Source organism: Podarcis bocagei (assembly GCF_964188305.1).
Source record: "Podarcis bocagei genome assembly, chromosome: 12".
Classification (NCBI taxonomy): domain Eukaryota; kingdom Metazoa; phylum Chordata; class Lepidosauria; order Squamata; family Lacertidae; genus Podarcis; species Podarcis bocagei.
The window spans coordinates 52,072,079-52,091,817 of NC_138137.1; the positions used below are offsets into that span (position 1 = coordinate 52,072,079).

Genomic DNA, 19,739 nt, shown 5'->3' on the forward strand with positions numbered 1-19,739 from the left:
GGGGAATTGGCCAAGTGAGGTTCTCTCCAGTGAAACAAATTGCCCAACTGAGGAACAAGATTGGGGGACATAAATAGCACCTCGAAAAGAGGAATTGGCCTCCAGAGCCAGGTGCTACCCCAGAAGTCCAGAGCTCAATCTGCCAGAATAGCTGTTGACTCACAGCACTGGCAGTGCAGAAGCCATGATGCTGGATCCTTCCAATTTGTAGCAGTAGTTTTATACACACACACACACACACACACACACACACACACACACACACGTGTCTTACACACAGCCTGCCTAGCTACAGAGCAAGAAAAACCAAAAGTTCAGTCTCCTGGTCAAAGGCTAGACTACTTATCCACAGAAGACAACCCCATCCAGAATATATTCTGCGAGCAGAGGGCATACTACTCCAATCAGAAGATGCCAAAAGAAAGCAAAACATCCAAGTCTCACACTATAAGGCTCTTGTTCAGAAGAGGGTACCCATTAGGCAAGCCACTATGTATCCTTAGCAACCCATTAAGAGACATGCTGCAGACCACAGACACTTAGCCACAATAAATCTTTTTTTCTTCTTCAAGGTTCTACAAGACTCTTTGGGTGAGACCCAACGCTAGTCACAGAGTCAACCCACTGAAACCAATGGGCTTAACTTTTGTAGCAACACGGCTACCCCTCTGGAAGTCATTAGCGAAGAGGGTGAGTGAGGTAAGTTACATTGCTTCCATTCCATGTGTGGCTTTGACGATGGACATTCCTGCCGCACATGCTGAACATTTTCATCTGTCAACTTAGGCAAGCCAGCAAGCTTTGTTTTTCCTTGTTTGGATCTCCGTTAATGTTTTTTAAAGGACACAGAGATACCGGCAGGTGCGACCGTGGTAGGAACAAATCTGTGATGGGCAAGTTTTGATTCTACAAAGGAACAGGCTCCTGGCAGAGCAGGTGATACTCCTGGGGTAACAAAAGGAAGCTGACCATTTAACTGGCAGAACAGCTTGGGGGTAGGCTCAGCGCCACCCAAACACATGTAGATGCAGAGAGGAATTGTGAAGAACTACTGTGCTAATTCTTTCAGCAAATTCAGGGGGTGGGGTCTGACATGGACTGATCCAGGGTTATGTGAAAAATGTCCCCCATCCCACAGCTCGCTCTTTCTTTCTTTCTTTCTTTCTTTCTTTCTTTCTTTCTTTCTTTCTTTTTTCTACGCGTGACTTAAAATCAGATACTGTTGGTCCATTTTAACAAATTTCACAGGGTCAGGAAAATAATATCTCATATTAGAACCAACAAATGTTCTGAATCCAGAATGAGCTTTCAAAGAATATATTGTGCATGTCATTAGAATCCAAGCTCCTGGGTCTTTCATAAATGAAATCTCAGAATGGAATTAGACATTATGGTTACAAATCTGGTTTCAGAAAGAACGAAGAGCTTACCAGCATGGTATCTGGGGAAAGAATGCCCTGGACACTGTATTTTTTCTAGGTCATTTCTGGATAGAATGGGAGCAGGCAGCGGTGGGGTGGCGTTTTTAGTGCCAACTGCTATCCCCTCGCCCCATGATGCACACACAATACAATGCTCCAGAACAGTCCAACGTCAAGAGTATTCTAGAAAAATAAAATGGGCACTGCCAGAAGCTCCTGCTAAAATCAGCTCTGCTACTGCTATCACAAGGAATAAAAGCAAAATAACAGATTAAAAGGTAAGTACCAAAAAGTTTTGGACTGGAACAAATAAATAAGAAAACTGAAATATCTAATGATGAAATTAAATTAACAAAAGGGGGAGAGAAAAACATTTTGCACCCCCCCCCCCGTTTAGACATGATAAAATTCGCAGGACTGCCTCTGAGAAACAGCAACTCCATACCCTCTTCCAGTCCACAAAACTGGCAACCATCAGTCAAAGGCGGAGCAACATGCAATATAATGATGTTATGGCACATATTTCAATAGCTGCACACAACAGGGAAGTGGAAGGGAACTCAGCACAGCGATCATACAGGGAATTGTGAATAGCAATTGCTCCTTTAGCACCCAGGAGCTAATGATGAGACTTGGGGAACTCCCTTTCAGCTTTCACCTGGCTTGACATCTCTCCTCTTCTAGGCTTGTCATGGCCTCCTTTGCCGAGAGAGCAGAACAAAATGGAGCACCTTCGCACTGCAGAAATAAGAGGATCGGCTGTGGGAGTGAGGCTAGTGGCATTGTTTTGCTTCAGGCGACAAAAGTGCCAAGGCTGTCCTTGTTAAGTCCCAGGTGGAAATTACCCTTCTCTTAACACTCCCATGCAACTATCCAATGCTTCCAGTTGTATGTGCTCTACATGCAGTAGAACATTTCCAACAAGAACTGGAGCTTATTCTAATCATCTAATCACAGAATTTGCCAAGACTCATGCCAAGACGACAATCATCCAACTTCGCCCGAGAAAAGTCTATGAAATCACTTCCCAGAACTCAAACAGCCGCAGCAGTCTAGAATCTTTGTGGTGAAAATGTTGCTTCCAAATATTCAAGATAGCTCAGTCAGTAGAGCATGAGACTTAATCGCGAGGTCATGGGTTCAAGCTCCATGTTGGGTGAAAGTTTCCTGCATTGCATGAGGTTGGACTAGATGACTCTCATGGTCCCTTCCAACTCTGCATTTCTATGATTCTATGAATAAAATTATGAATAATGGTGCTGGAGGAGACTCTTGAGAGTCCCATGGACTGCAAGAAGATCAAACCTATCCATTCTTAAGGAAATCAGCCCTGAGTGCTCACTGGAAGGACAGATCCTGAAGCTGAGGCTCCAACACTTTGGCCACCTCATGAGAAGAGAAGACTCCCTGGAAAAGACCCTGATGTTGGGAAAGATGGAGGGCACAAAGAGAAGGGGACGACAGAGGATGAGATGATGGGACAGTGTTCTCGAAGCTACCAGCATGAGTTTGACCAAACTGCGGGAGGCAGTGGAAGACAGGAGTGCCTGGTGTGCTCTGGTCCATGGGGTCACGAAGAGTCAGACACGACTAAACAACAACATGAATAAAATGCCCTCTACAGGGATCCCTGGGAGCTCTAGAGATCCCCAACAGAGAATTCTTAGCACTCTTACCTACACTGCAATTCCCATAATTCTTTGGAGAACGTCATGACGGTTCAAGTGATATAAAGTCATGATGGTTCAACTAGTATGAAACTGATGTGGGTAGAATGAAGATCAAGGGCAGCAAATGAGGCTGTGAATTCCATCAGCCTTAGCCAGCAGGGACAATCGCAAAGGGTGATGGGAGTTCTAGTCCACAACATCTGGAGAGCACTATGTTCACTACTCCTCGATAGACAATGTAATCAAATAACATCTGGAGAGCTCGCCCAGTGTGGAAGAAAGTCCTTAAAAACAATTCAACCACAACTGCTACAACACTGAACCACACTCATGTGTTCCTTTTTTTAGTAGGGTTATTTGAATCTTTCCAAAAAGAGTAACTGTACAAAGTCACAAGCTTGCAGCTCTTAGCTCATTTCACACGGCCTCAATAGATTAGATTCCAAACATGCTTCGTAGAAGCAAGAACACCCTTCCTTCTGCATCACCAAAGTGAGCATCCGTTGCTATAGTGCCCCGGTGAAATTTCCTAGACGACCACAGAGGTGCCAAGAGTGTTTTCTGCTGGCTGCCCACTCCAATTTTCAACAGACATTTGTAAAAAAAAGGGGGGGGATGCTACAGAAAGTAGCACCAGGGGAGAAGCAATAGTTTCAAGGTCTGGAATGGATAGGGCTGATGTGAAAAGTAGCAGGAAGTTTCCCATCAGCTTCTGCAAGATTTAGACCAATATACCTCTTTGGGAAGGCTGAGTGTTCTCATCTCCTGCTGACTGAAGTGGGAGTCGAGAGCAGCACTCTCAGCTTTCAGGAACAGCAGCAGTAAATGAGCAAACTGAAGAACTGTCATTGCCATCGCTAAGCTGCTTGCATTCTTCAGATATGGTTCAGAAACTGTGTTAATGAGTTTACAAATAAATAAAGGATGGCTCATAAGTTGTTAGCAAACTTCACAGACAGAGGGAGTTGCCAGCAGGCTCTAATCCAGCCTTTTGCAGATGTTTGGGAATACAACTCCTTCAGTCTCTGACCCTTGGCCATGATGACTAGGTCTGTTGGGAGTTGCAGTTCAAGAAATCTGGAGGGCACCAGGTTGGGAAAGGCTGCCTTAGTCCCTCAGTCAGCTTGGGCTCTGAGAACTACAGGTGCCCCTAGGCTTCAGTACTGGTCCATCAGTTGATCCCTGTTGAGCTAACATGCCAACGGAGCCCACCAAGGCTTGTAAGACCTCCTTCTAAGCCAACTCCTCAATAATTCATTGCATTGAGTAGCAACAGAAATTCAGGGACTTGCCTGCTAGATCTGGTATCTGACCTCAGTCCACCCATGGCCATGTCTCCTGACTCCAGCTCTTGATTCCTGTCTGCCTAGCCCAGTACATGAACTCCAGGCCAACCCTGACCACATCTCTTGCCTCTGGACCATTTGGCCATCACCTGTTTGTGTCAGACTAAGGATCCATTGCATCCAGCTACAGAGCCAAGTCCCAGGCCTGACATGAGTGCTATAAGTCAATATGGAACCTGACAGACACAGAGCATGAGCGCTTTAATTTTGATGCACTTCCAATGAAGTTTATATAAACACCAAGTTTTTCTTAAATAACAGCAACTGCAACAGAATAACTAGAAGTAGCTCACAATCCTGATGGAACTTATAAGTAATAATTTTCTCAATGCCAGCCCCAGCCCTAGCCCCCAAGAAGAAAGAAATTCTGGAACACTCAATATCAATCTGGACAGAGCCTGTCAAGGCATTATAAGATCAGAGCTCGGAAGCTAAACTTTGGCAAGATCAGCTGAAGGATGGAACAGAACCAAAAGCAAAGTAAGAGAGGAAACGCCAGGGAAGACAAGCAGAAGGTGTTAAGATTCCTGCTCCGTGACTGCAGTCATGGGATTGTTGTCTATCACATGACGGTGTATGTTTCGACTCCACAGAGTGGGAAGTGATGGAGACAGGATGTTTTGTTACTGTGTTCCGTGAAGTGGGACTATTGTCCTTTGTTCTTTCTCTTTTGCTGTCTGATGAGAAAGAGGAAGGAGCTAAGTCAGAATGCTCCGAGTGTTTTATATGTAAATAAATGTAGATTAGCCAAATGCTGAGCTACTGAGTTCTGCGCAAACTCTGCTGATCCCTAAGTGTGCTGATGTCTGTTGGCATCAGTCGCTGTGATGTTCAGGCTGAAGAAAGCTTTTGAAGCTCCTGAACGATCGACCAGGAGGGAGAGAACATGCCAGTCGGGCATGTGTCTCTACCAGGGTCCTACTCCAGAGTAGGACGGGCTCCTGACAGAAGGTACCCTGGATAAAAGGATGCTAAGAGGGACTTTATTTTAACTGGATGTTGCATCCTTGGCCCTCAGAGCTGCCACTTCAAGTGTAAGCTTCAGAATTTTTTTTAGCATAGGCAGCCACTAATCCCCAAGTCATCCTAGCCAAGCTCACAAATATCTCTAAGGCAAGGGCAACCAATATGACGCCCTTGAGATGTTGTTGTTGGGCTAACTACATTTCCCATGATCCCTGACTACTGACCATGCTAGTTAGGGCTGATGGAGTCCAACAACATCTGGAAAACACCATATTGGCTTATGCTACTCTAAGGGCCTAGGGCCCATTGCAACAGAGCTGTGTGTTTGGGGATACTAGGCCATTGGAATTCTCACTTTCAACCCCTAGTAGCTGCAGTAACACATTGCCCAGGACTGCATCTTAATTGCTGACATATTTTGGTCCATCAAGCTTAATACACCTTAGCAGCCATGGATGGTGTCCCACCAAAGGTTTCAGAAACTTCCTGGGGTTTTTTGCTGCCAGCGTGACAAGCAGTTGCAACACAGCAACTGGATGACAAAGAAAATCTGAACACAACATACAATAATAAGTAGACCCACCGTGTCACCTGTTCCAGGTTTCTCCATAATAACTGGTGGCAACAGCACGTCTGTCGGAGTCGTTGGGTCCGCGCTTCCTCCTCCTCCTCCTCCAATCAGTGAAACCACACCATTGCAATCCACCGAGCTGTTCCTCTTGCCATTTTGCGTGTAGTTTGGAGAGCTGTGGCTGGTTTGGCTCTGCACGCTCAGCCGCCTCCCGCTCCTGGGGACCAGCAGCGACCCACGCTGGCTCTCGCTCTCCCCGACGGTGCTGATATCATCATCGGCGAAGTCCGCCTCCGAGCCAAGGTCCCTGCTGCGCAGCCGGAAGCTGAAGACGCTCCCGTGGCTGGCCTTGCGCTTCACGGAGTTTTCCATGGACCCAGAAGTAAAACCCAGCACAGTCTTGAAGGAGCCAAAGAGGGCGGAGGAAGGAAAGAAATACAAGGGGTGGAGTAGAAAGGAACGAATGTTACTACGCATTTACATAGAGTCAGAGAGGGTGTCTAATTCTACCGCTATAGTTTGGAACAGTGGTTCTCAACCTGTGGGTCCCCACATGTTGTTGGACCACAACTCCCATCATCCCTGAGCACTGGTCATGCTGGCTAGGAATGATGGGAGTTGTAGTCCAACAACATCTGGGGACCCACAGGTTGAGAACCACTGGTTTAGAACAAAAGGGTGGGCAATTCCCAGCCAGTAGGTCAAACGTAGAACATGGGGGGGGGGGCTTCCCTCATCTCCCCATCCTCTGCATGTAATCAGGTTTGAAAACATCCTGTTGGGAGTCAAGACTAATTGACACAAGGGGACATTAAAGAATACCCAGGGTAGGGAAACGGGGGGTGGGGGTGTTGACGAAAAAATAAAATAAAAACCACAGGCATTGTCTCAGAGAAACTTTGGCTCTTCTCTAATAAGGCAACAGGCGCTGTTTTACTTCCACATCTGCAGGTATGCATGGAATAGTTGGTGAAAATTTAGTGGCCAACACAACTGCGTGAACTGGTCCCATGATGCAATGAAGTAAGAGGGGGAAGGGAATGAAACAGAAGGATGACATAGAAGCAGAAGTCAATCTTTCTGGTTGTTAAGGGGCAAAGAATCTGGTTCTCACTCCTTTTGCCAGTACGATTGGGGAACGGGGGTGGGTCAGAACTGATCTGCACTAAGACAACTTGTCCTCACCCCTTTCAAAAGGTGCTGAGGACCCATTCGCAAAGGAAATGCCCACTGTAAGCCCTGCTCCTTGTCGTGTTCTTTGCTTAGATGACAAATTGCTGGATGCAGAATGAAAAAGACGACTCATCAGTCGGAGGAACATGCTGAGAAACGTGCTGCTTTGTTTCACGTCCAGCCTGACTCTTTTTTCCTTTCTCTTTTTTTGCATTCAGCATGCCAAAAACCCATTCAGAGCAGAGCAGAGCAGCTCACGCAGCCGCTTTGGCTTTAACAACCTTGTAATTAGTGAGGCAACCCACTCAATTAAGCAACAAGAATGAAGGCTCTCGAAAAATAAACACAGTGGGGGGAAAAAAACCCATTCATATATCACAGACAGAGCAGTAGTTCTGGGTGCATTTTCAAAGTCGTGTGCGTGTGTTGCTTATTTATCAAATTTATGTCCAACATTTGCAGGGCTTTCAGCATGCCGATCGATTTTAGTGCTAACTCCACTAACAGCCAAGAATCTGGATATTTTACACATACTGCCTCTGTTAATTTGTCCAGTTCAGAAAATTGGAACACCTGGGGAAAGAGATGGATACGCAGCAAGGGGAGTTTCTAAAACTCGCTGGGACAGTGGTCTTTATGACACGTCAGAGCATGGCGATTTTTCTTCTTTTTTCTGCTTGTCTCACAGCGCTATCTATACCACACAGGTTCATCTTATGGGACTGTGGATATGAACACAGGAACGTGGCCTGATCCTGAATCACACCACTAATCCATCTCACCTAGTACAGTGGTACCTCGGGTTACCTACGCTTCAGGTTACAGACTCCGCTAACCCAGAAATATTACCTCGGGTTAAGAACTTTGCTTCAGGATGAGAACAGAAATCGTGCTCTGGCGGCATAGCAGCAGCGGGAGGCCCCATTAGCTAAAGTGGTGCTTCAGGTTAAGAACAGTTTCAGGTTAAGAACAGACCTCCAGAACGAATTAAGTTCTTAACCCGAAGTACCACTGTACAGTCTCCTGTGGGTGGAAGCAGCTGTTCAGGGCCCCGGGCAGACAATGGTCTTTTCCATTCCTGATACAGTGGTGCCTCGCAAGACGAAAAGAATCCATTCTGTGATTCTCTTCGTCTAGCGGTTTTTTCATCTTGCGAAGCAAGCCCATTGACGGATTAGCGGATTAGCGCTATTAGCGGCTTTTATCGGCTTATCGGATCACCTGATAAGCGGCTTAGCGGCTTAGAAAAAGGGGGGGAGGGGAAAAAACCCGCAGGAACTCGCAAGACATTTTCGTCTTGCGAAGCAAGCCCATAGGAGATTTGTTTTGTGAAGCACCTCCAAAACGGAAAACTCTTTCGTCTAGCGAGTTTTCCATCTTGCGAGGCATTCGTCTTGCGGGGCACCACTGTACTGTATGTGACAAAGTCCTTCTCCTGGAGGTCAAGGATTAAAGTAAGCAGATCCAAAGGGGGGGGGCATGCTGAAAAACCCAAACATGCTCACAGGCCTAGAAAGGCTGGCAATCCTTGTACTGATCCAGCCTGGAGGGAAATCCTTTCCTATCTCCATGATGAGTGATTCCTTTTCGAGAGGAGTTTCCCCTTCATTGCCACTTTTGGGAAAGACTCAGAGCTGTAGCTATGGGGGAAGGGGGCTAGCCAGGATTTTTTTGCCCCAGGTGAAGCCTCCAGAGGGGCACCATTGAGGCTCCCAGCCTGTGGGGGGAGGGGGTGCCAAACTGGGTCTTTGACTTGGGTGAAATAAGGCCTAGTTTTACCCCTAGAAAGACTAACCGTCCTCTGCTGACCATCCTCCGATTCAGATTTTGGACCTTTCTGATCTTCCCCATCCTCTTCTCCCGCTGAGGATTTCTTCTTTCTTCTCCGACTTCTTCGTTCCTTGGAATTTTTCGATGCCAAAGGTGACATTTCAAATGAGCTAAGTGACATCGAATCAATTCCTCGGGCTAATGCCTGGAAGGGGCAGAGGAACAAAACAGAAATATGCTACCTTTAAAACTATATTTATATAACACTTTGCAGGTTTTGGTGTCTTCGGGTGTCTTCCCGTGTAAGAGTTGGGGTGTCTAGGCGACGTTTCGACGAGGTCTCACTCGTCATCTTCAGGCTGGTGCTTTCGGCTTCTTGTTACTAGAACAGAGCTCTGTTCTAGTAACAAGAAGCCGAAAGCACCAGCCTGAAGATGACGAGTGAGACCTCGTCGAAACGTCGCCTAGACACCCCAACTCTTACACGGGAAGACACCCGAAGACACCAAAACCTGCATTCCTGTACCCGTGAAAATCTACGAAAGCATATAACACTTTATATATATAGCAGAGAGAGAGGGAGGGAGATCTTTAACTTATAGTGTTAGCCTCGTTCAAACTAATTTCAGCATTCCTCGCCTAGCAAAACTTGAAGAAAACTAAACACGATTCAACATGCTGGTGATTCCCCCCCCCCCCCACAGTGGGTTTCACAGAATCCTTAAATCACAATAGTGCTTAGAAAACGTTTCCCTACATATTAAAGATGAAACCTAATTTAGTTTTGAGCTGAGTTTTCAATTTGAAATTCAGTGAGAGTTGCAAAGTTCATTGACAACACAACCGGCCCACACTGGCCCAATAATGGTCTGAACTGGGTGAAGTGGTACTATGACCAAGGGCACTCAAAAAACCTGTGTCTTGGCCGGAACTTGAATCCTGACTCCATCCCATCATCTACTGCCATGATTCCCAAGTGTGAGGCATTGCAGACTGCCCCCCCCAAAAAAAAACATGTTCAAGAGTCTAGAGCCAACATTGATAATGTTGAGGCATTTGAGCACAGGCAAAGCTCTCTACCACGAGGGCAATGGAGTTGGACTTTCTGGGAAATCTCTGCTTCTCCCAAGAAAGCAGAAGCAACAGCCCGTGTTATTTCTGCTGATACAGATTTTTCTTTTTCTTTTTTTGCGAGCAAAATCTTATCCTGCAAAGTGACAGAACCTGCTGTGACCAGGGATCCAGAGCGATAAACACAAACCATGGGCTTAAAGCACACACACACACACACACACACACACACGCCAGCCCACACGTACATAATACACAGATAAGATAGACTTTTCTCCTCTGCATGCCTGGACAGCATGCCCTCTGCGCCAGCTATCTGGAGAAATCGCTGCAGGAAAAGTCTGATAACACCAAGAGGTGCTAGAAATGGAGCAGAAGCCAAATTAGGTGGGGGAGGGAGAGAGAGAGTAAAAATAATAATAATGCTGCTGCTACAACTCAGCCTGGAAACGAAACCAACTCCTCCACCTCGCGATAATCATGAAAAAGGAAGCCAATAACTAGGAAAAGGACAATAAAATGCGCATTTGGGCTAGAGGTCAGCACTGCATCCTTAACTGTGTCATATCCCTCCCCCTGCCCCCCACTCAGTCACACACCAATGTTCCCATTATGTAAAATGAGGTGGGAGACAGAGATTGCACCATTCTGGACTGTACCCTCTTGTCTGTTGTTGAGGGGGACCTATTTTTATTTTCCTATTACATCCTTCTTGCAAGGAGCTCAGAGTGATGATCACCCACCACCCTAAACATCACGTTCACTGCAATTTCATCTTTACAACAATCCTGTGTGTTGAGGTCAGGCCAAGAGGTTGCCAAAATTCGCCCATGAGCTTTACAGCTAAGCAGGGATTTGAATCCAGGTTTAACGCAGCTCTTTGGTTATGCCGAATTGCGGTACTTAATTAGCCAGCCCAAACACATTACCTTGGCAAAAGAACCTGGCTTGGCAAGCTTGCTCTTATATATTCTACCCACAGATACAGGATCCTGAGAACTGGAAGGGTATCAGGGTTACATCTAGAATGACCCCCCACCCCCAAACTGATATCAAAATTAAGGTGGTGCAACATTCAAATCACTCATTTGAAGTATGAAGTGGTAATAGTCTCAAAAGGGCTATACAGTGGTGCCCCGCAAGACGAATGCCTCGCAAGACGGAAAACTCGCTAGACGAAAGAGTTTTCCGTTTTGGAGGTGCTTCGCAAAACAAATTTCCTATGGGCTTGCTTCGCAAGACGACAATGTCTTGCGAGTTCCTGCTGGTTTTTTTCCCTCCCCCCCTTTTTCTAAGCCGCTAAGCCGCTTATCAGCTGATCCGATCAGCAGATAAGCCGCTAAAAGCCGCTAATAGCGCTAATAGCGCTAATCCGCTAATCCGTCAATGGGCTTGCTTCGCAAGACGAAAAAACCGCTAGACGAAGAGAATCACAGGACAGATTCTTTTCGTCTTGCGAGGCACCACTGTACAGCCATACTTCAGGTTACAGCTGCTTCAGGTTGCGTTTTTTCAGGTTGCGGACCACCAAAACCCGGAAGTACCAGAACGGGTTACTTCCGGGTTTCGGCGGTCAGGCATGCACAGAAGTGCCGAATCGCAACCCGCGTGTGCGCAGACGCGCAGATGCGGGTTGCAAACGTGCATCCTGCAGGAATCACGTTCGCAACCCGAGCGTCCACTGTACAGTGGTACCTCTGGTTGCGAACGGCATCTGTTCCGGAGCCCCGTTCGCAACATGAGCAGAACGCAACCCGCGTCTGCGGGTCACGATTCGCCATTTCTGTGCATACGTGTGACGTCATTTTGATCGTCTGCGCATGCACGAGTGGTGAAACCCGGAGGTAACCCTTTCTGGTACTTCTGGGTCACCGCAGGACGCAACCTGAAAACACTCAACCTGAAGCAAATGCAACACGAGGTATGACTGTACCTCATAATACCACAAACTGGGTCTTCAGGACAGTTGCATCTTCAGAAAGATGATCTGATCCACTGAATATGTTCTCACCTCCAAGGTTTGAGGGATTCTGCCCCCCGCCCCCCCCCGAGAGAAATCAGATTTAATTAACAGCCACCCACAGCAGCCACAGGAACAAACGGCAAACCACCCCACAACAATTGACGCCAGCTTCATTCATGCTAATCAGGCCCATTGTAGTATTATACCCAGCAGCGGTGCTCCTGGCCTACAGTTAGTGAGCCTCTTTATTTGCACAAGAAGAGCATTGGCAGTGTTTAAACAGCTGACCCCCCGTCTATTATTCCACTTGTTGAATAATGGGATACTAATGGCTGTTTGAAGTTGCAAGATCAATACAGCAAATCTAAAAAGAATGCTAATTAACTTGAACTAATGGTGAGGGCAGCAAATATTGAATGAAGAGCCATTAATTTCCTTCCATTGAGCATGGGAATATCTTTAAAGATGATGATAATAATAAACCAACTGGCTCTTTCCGATTGTGTTCCACACAAACACACTCACACACACTGCCAATTAACACATGGCATCGTAGTGGGATGCTGAGAGCCGCTTCCACCGGCGACATATTTTGCACACAGATAGGAAAGAAAGCCCAGGGTGAGGGAGTCTGGGTTGTGAGGTTTGTGCATGTTATAAAGATGCTCAATACCACTCAGGCTGAGAGACTGAACTGTCAGAAAGAGAGAAAGGCCCAATCTGGGTGGGAGGCATGCTTTATGTTGTTGTGTGTACAGCTTTGTATTGCTTCAGGTGGAGGTGGGTTAATAGCTGTAAATTACGTTTAATGCTGCCAGGGATTCTTTGTAGATCAGACTTTGCTTTGTGACAAGCGGTCGGCTGGGAATTAACTATGTTATTGTGGGTAAGGTTGGTGGGAATGGCTGAGAGCGAGGCCTGCATGTGGGAGAGTGCTGTCAGGGGCAGGCTGGATGGCAAGGAGTGGTGGGAGGTGCCAACCGGGGTACCCCAAAGGGAAACCCCAGAGGAGGAAGGCTCAGAGCCTGGGCGTTGGTGGTGGGAGAGGTCAGAGGAGAAGACTGGGAGGAGGGGCTGAATGAAGGGGCAGAAGAAGAAGAAGAGTTTGGATTTGATTTCCCACTTTATCACTACTCAAAGGAGTCTCAAAGCGGCTAACATTCTCCTTTCCCTTCCTCCCCCACAACAAACACTCTGTGAGGTGAGTGTGGCTGAGAGACTTCAGAGAAGTTTGACCAGCCCAAGGTCACCCAGCAGCTGCATGTGGAGGAGCGGAGACGCGAACCCGGTTCCCCAGATTACGAGTCCACCGCTCTGAACTACTACACCACACTGGGAAGGATTGGAACTACGTGATTTTGCAAATTACGTAACTCATCTGTCAAAAGAAAGATGAAGGGAACACACCACCACATGGGCTCCTCCAAGACCACCCCCTGGAATGATTACAGACCTCCTGCTCTTTCTTGAGAGCCTCCATGGCTTCTTGAAACTTCCTCTCCTTCGCTTCCATTTCAGCAATGGTGGCCTGGTTCTGCTCTTCGTACGCCATGGCCACCACAGCCAAGATCAAGTTGATCAGGTAAAAGGAGCCCAGAAAGATGACCAGCATGAAAAACAGCATGTAGATCTTGCCAGCAGATCTAAGCGTCTGAATAAGACCAAGAGAGAAGGGCGGGGGAGTTCATTATTAAAATGAATTGCTAGTTTGAACCTTTGTGTTTATCAAAAGCAACTCTTCCCGCATTCTCAGATAAGGCTGCTGAAATGAAGAAGGCTTGGTTGGTGGGAGGGTCAAGCAGTGTTTCATTTCTGTTCTTGTGATAGGTCAAGAGTCCATGCAATGTATTGGTCCTCCTTAGCCTGATTGGCTCAGGAAGTTCATTATATGGCAAGTCAGGAGGAGCAAAACACTGTAGCTCAGTTCTGGTAGCGTCCTGAGCTGAAAGGCACTCCAGTGTGTCCTCTTGATGAATTCTATGCCTGCCTCTCTTTCTAAGCCAATATTTTGCACTTGGCTGGGATAGCTCAGTCAGTAGAGCATGAGGCTCTTAACCTCAGGGCTGTGGGTTCGAGCCCCACGTCAGACAATTGCAAGATGTCTCTCATGGTTCCTTCCAACTCTACAATCCCATGATTCTCTGGTGGGCCTTAGTGGTCTAAGAAAATACAAAGCAGACCCCGCAAGCTTGGAGTTCCATCACCCCTGCCTTAGGGATCGGTTCCTGGTTATAGAATCACATGTCACTACTAACAACCCAGCCACTTTGCTTGTTTAAAGCTTTCTGAAGTGAATGTCAGCTGCACAGGCAGAATTGCATTTATTTTTACAGGTTTGTATATTTTCTTGTTTTAATGTTTCTAGCAAGCCAACCAGAAAACTTTTTTTCAAACAGGCAGCCTAAAAATATTTTATTGAAACAAAAGAACAGTAAGACACGGATAAAACTGAGGAAGTGAAATTATTATTTCCACAGGAACACGAACGTTTATTTACAAGCAAATCCACTTAGCCTCTGCTTACAAAGCATCAATCACTGGCAGGTATCGGTGAAGGCAGCATGGTCTGAACGTTGGCCACTAATTCACTTGCACCGAGTTAGGCCATCAGTCCATATAGGTCAATATTGTCTACAATGGCTAGTAGAAGCTAGCCAGGATTTCAGCCATGGATCTTTCCAAGCCATGTTCTGTGTGCAAAGCAGATGCTCTCGCAGAGGTGGGGCCTCTCACTTAGGCATGGCAATGCTCACAAGGGAATTTAACACTGATGTGCCCAAGACTTGCCAGCGGTGTACACTAAACTGCTCTCATGAATCAGTGTATCTATTGTTGTCACAACTTTACATTTTGCAGAGCTCTGGTATGTACATGGAACTCCATGGGTGTGAAAGAAGGCATGTGGAATGCCCTCCCACCAGATGTCAAAGAGAAGAACAACTACCAGATTTTTAGAAGACATCTGAAGGCAGCCCTGTTTAGGGGAGATTTTAATGTTTAACAGACTACTGTACAGTGGTACCTTGGGTTAAGTACTTAATTCGTTCCGGAGGTCCGTTCTTAACCTGAAACTGTTCTTAACCTGAAGCACCACTTTAGTTAATGGGGACTCCGGCTGCCACCGCGCCGCAGGAGCCTGATTTCTGTTCTTATCCTGAAGCAAAGTTCTTAACCTGAAGCACTATTTCTGGGTTAGCGGAGTCTGTAACCTGAAGCGTATGTAACCTGAAGCGTATGTAACCCGAGGTACCACTGTACTGTATTCTAATACTTTGTTGGAAGCTGCCAAGAGTGGCTGGGGAAACCCAGCCAGATGGGCGGGGTATAAATAATAAATTCTATTCTATTCTATTCTATTCTATTCTATTCTATTCTATTCTATTCTATTCTATTCTATTCTATTCTGTTGTTTCTGCTCTCGCAGCTGGTCCATTTATCACGTATGCTTGAGGCCTCACTTTTGTGTGTGCAAAATATTCCCCAGTGCATAAAATAGGGAAATAGCTGTATGCATGGAGGTCCTTAGGTTCAGTGAAGCCTGGCATATGGACTGCTTCCTGTGCTAATATTCAAAAAGAGCCATTTCCCCATGAACAATCCTACTATATGGGTTAATGGGTTTTTCTCACCCAACTGGCACCCTTAATCCTAGGTGGGTGCTGATTAAATAGGAAAATTCCACGTGACTGTCTCCACTTATGTGGTTGTGACAATCACATCGAGCCACGTAGGGTTACACTGCAGGAAACCAGCAGCCCTTGCAACCTTGTGACCCTGTAATGGAGCCAATTCATGACTTGACAAACACACAAAGCCGACTGAGTTCACCACTGTGCCTTTTCCTTCTCAATTTATAAAGGGGACTATAAAAAGATGATGACTTTATATGTCACATGTCAACAAACGATTCTTCAAATATTCAAGGGTTCACATTGCAGCTAACAATTCAGATTTAATTTACAGGCTGGTTAATAAGATAGGTTTAAATGCACCTGATCTTCCAGTCTTATGATGAAGCGACACAATATGGTTTCATGTTTGTTATGACTGAGTCAACAAGTCAAAATAAAGGGCTGGAAAGAACATATACCATGGGATTTATCTTGTGGGAAATGATACTGAAGGAACAACAAATGTAGTCCTCAAACTACGTCGGGAAATTCATATTTGAGTTTGACGTTGTTCGTATGGCAGAAATGGAGAAAATTTCCTGCTCCAGGTATTTCCCCAGTCTCAACTTTCCTAGGACATGATATAAGCGACTTAGGCTCCAAATACCTAAACAACCGTCTCCTTCCCTTCAGATTGTAGGATGTTAAGATCAGGGGGGGGGGGGGCTCTTTTGGTTGTTCTACCACCCTCATAAGCTTGAAGGGGAGACTGCAACCCAGGAGAGGGCCTTTTCTGTGTTGGCCCCTAAGCTGTGGAAGGTTAATGTGGCACCTTCATTATATAGCTTCTGGCAAAGGCTAAAGGCTCACTGCTTTTGACACCTGGAGTGTATATTTTTAGGACCCACCTTATTTTTGTGATTGTAAGCTGCTTTAAACTGTTTTTTATATTGTGTGTTAATTGTTTTAACCCACCTTAGTATGAAGGATGGGTGATAAATAGCATAATAATAATAATTTGTACCTGGGAGACAAGTTTCCTCCTTTCCTAAATGGAAAGCCCACAGAGTCTGTGATGTGTTAAAGGAGAACGTTATCCAGAAACAAAAGCAACCAGACAAATCAGTCTTCTACCTGTTGATAGAGGCGTTCCCAGCAATCCTGCGTCATGAGGCGAAACAAGGAGAGGAAGGCCCAGCCAAAGGTATCAAAGCTTGTGTACCCAAAGTCAGGATTGTCACCAGCCTTTAGACAGATGTAATTGTCCGGACATGAACTGCAGGAAGAGAAGCAATAAGCAATAAAGGGGAAGTTTTCTCAGCTCAGTTTGGAAGTTTGATGGCAACGGAGTCATTGAATAATGTTTTGGGGTTTTTTAATAAATAAAAAATGGACAGGACTGGCACACAAAACTGTGTAGCAACTGGTACTCATCCTTCCATGCCAGAGGCAACAACTCTCTGTCTTGCTGCAGCAACTACAATTCCTGACTTCCTGACTTCCCTTGTCCCCTAAATGCTGCCACCTGAACCAACCTGCCACCCCCAGGTTCCATGGTCTGGACAGTCCTAGAAAAGATATCGCTCCTCCCTCCCCTGCTAGAGTTCTGAATTGACATGTATGTAACAATGGCTTCATCTTATCATGATACCACATCATTTTCTACTGCCTCTCAACTAGTGATCTGTTTTCTATCCAAGGCCCCTAGAACATTATCACTCAGGTCACATATGAATCCGCCCATTTTGATTTCTTTCATTTCCCCAATATTAAACTCAGTTCTCCACATTTCTGTAGCAATTTGTGACTACGTCTTTTGTCATGAAATTTGATCGGCATTTTAGTGAGAATTTATGCCAACGCCCAACATTTTTTTTGCAAGCCATATCCCCTAATATAATGGATCTTGTATGTTATTTTCTCAAATGTATGCATTTTTATACACACTTTGCCCTAATATATAAATTTTTGTACACAATATTTGACTGGAGAACTGTGCTGCAAAATCTGGAGAATATGAATTTCAAAGGTTAATTGTGTTCTGCTTATCCTGCTGCTTCGAAAAGTGTGAGGCTGGGAAATCTGCCTTTCAGGAATCATGTTCCCACTGAGGAACCCTCAAAAAGATTCTGCAAAAGCCCTAGGTTACCTGGAATACAGCTGGAAAACTGTTGCTCTTTTTTACAGAACCCAAAAGGATGTAGCCAAGTCTCTGCTTTTGGATTTTCTAGCAAATATACCCTGGAAAATTTATACGCCATGGGGGAAGGAACGAGCCTGTCACGTTATCAAAATCTTCTGATATACAAGGAGTGCCAATGCGAACTTTTTCCATTAGGATCTTTCCAGAAGAACATCCACAGGACACCATACGATTAATCACAATAAAAAAGTACAGTGCTATTGATTAAGGACAGTTAACAGCATCAATCTGCCCACCCATCAATCAGGCTGTACTCAACAATGCGGGATGGCCATTTATTTATTTTTAAAGGCTTTTTTGTCAAATCAGCAACAGAGATTGTATATCTCTGATATCAACCTCTACTGTATGAGGCAAACATAATTAGCTGAGATGGCTTTTTAAAAGGATTAGACAAATTCATGGAGGGTGTTCCTCAATAGCCATTAACCGTAATAGCGAAGTGGAACTTCCATGTTGAGACGCACTGTATCTCCGAGTACCACAAGGGGCAAACAGGAGGGGACGGCAGTTTCCCTGTTTGTGAGCTCTTTGGTGGCACCTGACTGGGATTCACAAACAGGAACAGAATGTGATGGACCCAACAGGACGCTGGAATTTGCAAAGAACGAATTCTCAAGCATCCTTAGCCACATTACCTGCCTGAATCCGCCCAGCTCCACCCGCTAAGTTACCCTTCCACCTGCCTCCAGGCACCAGAATCCGATGAAACAATGGCTAGCTACTCTTAACAAATAGGTTCTCTCTTTTGCGTTACACACCATATTCCAAGAGGGCTTTAGTGCTAACTGCAAAAAGCATTTCTTTAATTCTACCTCTGCAGAGCATCTAACAGGTGCCTGAATTTTTTTTTTCTAATGTGCTAATAGGGATTTCCTAATGAAACGCTGCAGCGGCAGCAACAACAACAACAACAGAAATAGTTCCCTAAAGAGGTTTTAAAAATAACGTTGAGGTTCACTGGAGAATTTTCTAAGGCCTCGTTCTCCTTCTAAATTACTCGTATTTATAGACTTGAGGTGAAACAATACATCTGAAACCGGGGAAGAAAGATGCTTCCATCCTATAGAACATAAAATTTACTTTGGTCTCAATCTATAAATGAAAATGAGGGTCCAAGAGAGGATAATGGCAATTAAGGTTTCTATAGCAACCATAGCTAGGATGCCGTTGCCAAAGGTGCTCTCGTGTTACATCTTCAAGTTGCCCCCGTGGCTTCATTTCTTTCCTTGGGATTTGCCAACCAAGCTTTCTTGACAATTTCAGAAGAGGCAGACGGCAAAGGCCTCTCTAGTGCCCATAGAAACAGGTTTCCAGGTTGCCATTCTCCTCCCGCACTCCTGCACTTTCAACCGTGGCAAAACGGGCAAGAAGCCAAAAACCTAGAATCGTAGAACTGTAGAGTCATGTAGTCCAACGCCTTGCAATGCATGAATTCATGCAGCTGTCCCATACGGGGACAGAACCTGCAACCATGGCATTATTAGCACAACACTCTAACCAACTGAGCTATGCAGGCATGCCAGTGGGAGTTTCACCTGTTGCATTTTTGTGTGCCCTGTAGCTGTGAAAGGCCCAGGAGCCTTGCCACAGAAAAGATGGCAACCCTGAGGGGCCAGACTTGTCATGAATGAAATCCACATATTGTTTACTTTTTTAAATGTGCTCTTTCATAGGTGTAGGTACCACATTTCATTACAATGAATATCTGTGCAGGGTAGTCCCTGACTGTAGGAAGGGAGGTGCCAAGCATATAATGCTAGTTAATTGTGATTACAGTGGTAGCTTGGATCTCAAATGCCTTGGTACTCAAACAACTTGGAACCCAAACACTGCAAACGCGGAAGTGTTCTGGTTTGCGAACATTTTTCAGAAGCCGAACGTGCTCCGTTTTGAGTGTTATGCTTCCGATTTGAGTGCCGTACTTCCGTTTTGAGCGTTACGCTGAGGTCTGTCTGTTTTTGCTATTTGTTT

The 19,739-nt window shown here is 45.6% G+C and overlaps 1 protein-coding gene across 7 annotated transcripts in view; it reads right to left on the reverse strand.

Annotated features, from left to right (window-relative positions):
* The window catches only part of LOC308569496 (sodium channel protein type 5 subunit alpha-like), a 223,573-nt gene that overhangs the window by 133,248 nt on the left and 70,586 nt on the right, over window positions 1-19,739 (reverse strand). For all 7 annotated transcript variants that reach the window (XM_081163454.1, XM_081163452.1, XM_081163453.1 and 4 more), the window contains exons 8-11: window positions 16,697-16,838; window positions 13,405-13,602; window positions 8,943-9,122; window positions 5,987-6,373 (exon numbers count right to left, since the gene is read on the reverse strand). In XM_081163454.1, the coding sequence (XP_081019580.1) occupies window positions 5,987-6,373; window positions 8,943-9,122; window positions 13,405-13,602; window positions 16,697-16,838 (907 nt within the window). The remainder of the gene's footprint in view (window positions 1-5,986; window positions 6,374-8,942; window positions 9,123-13,404; window positions 13,603-16,696; window positions 16,839-19,739) is intronic.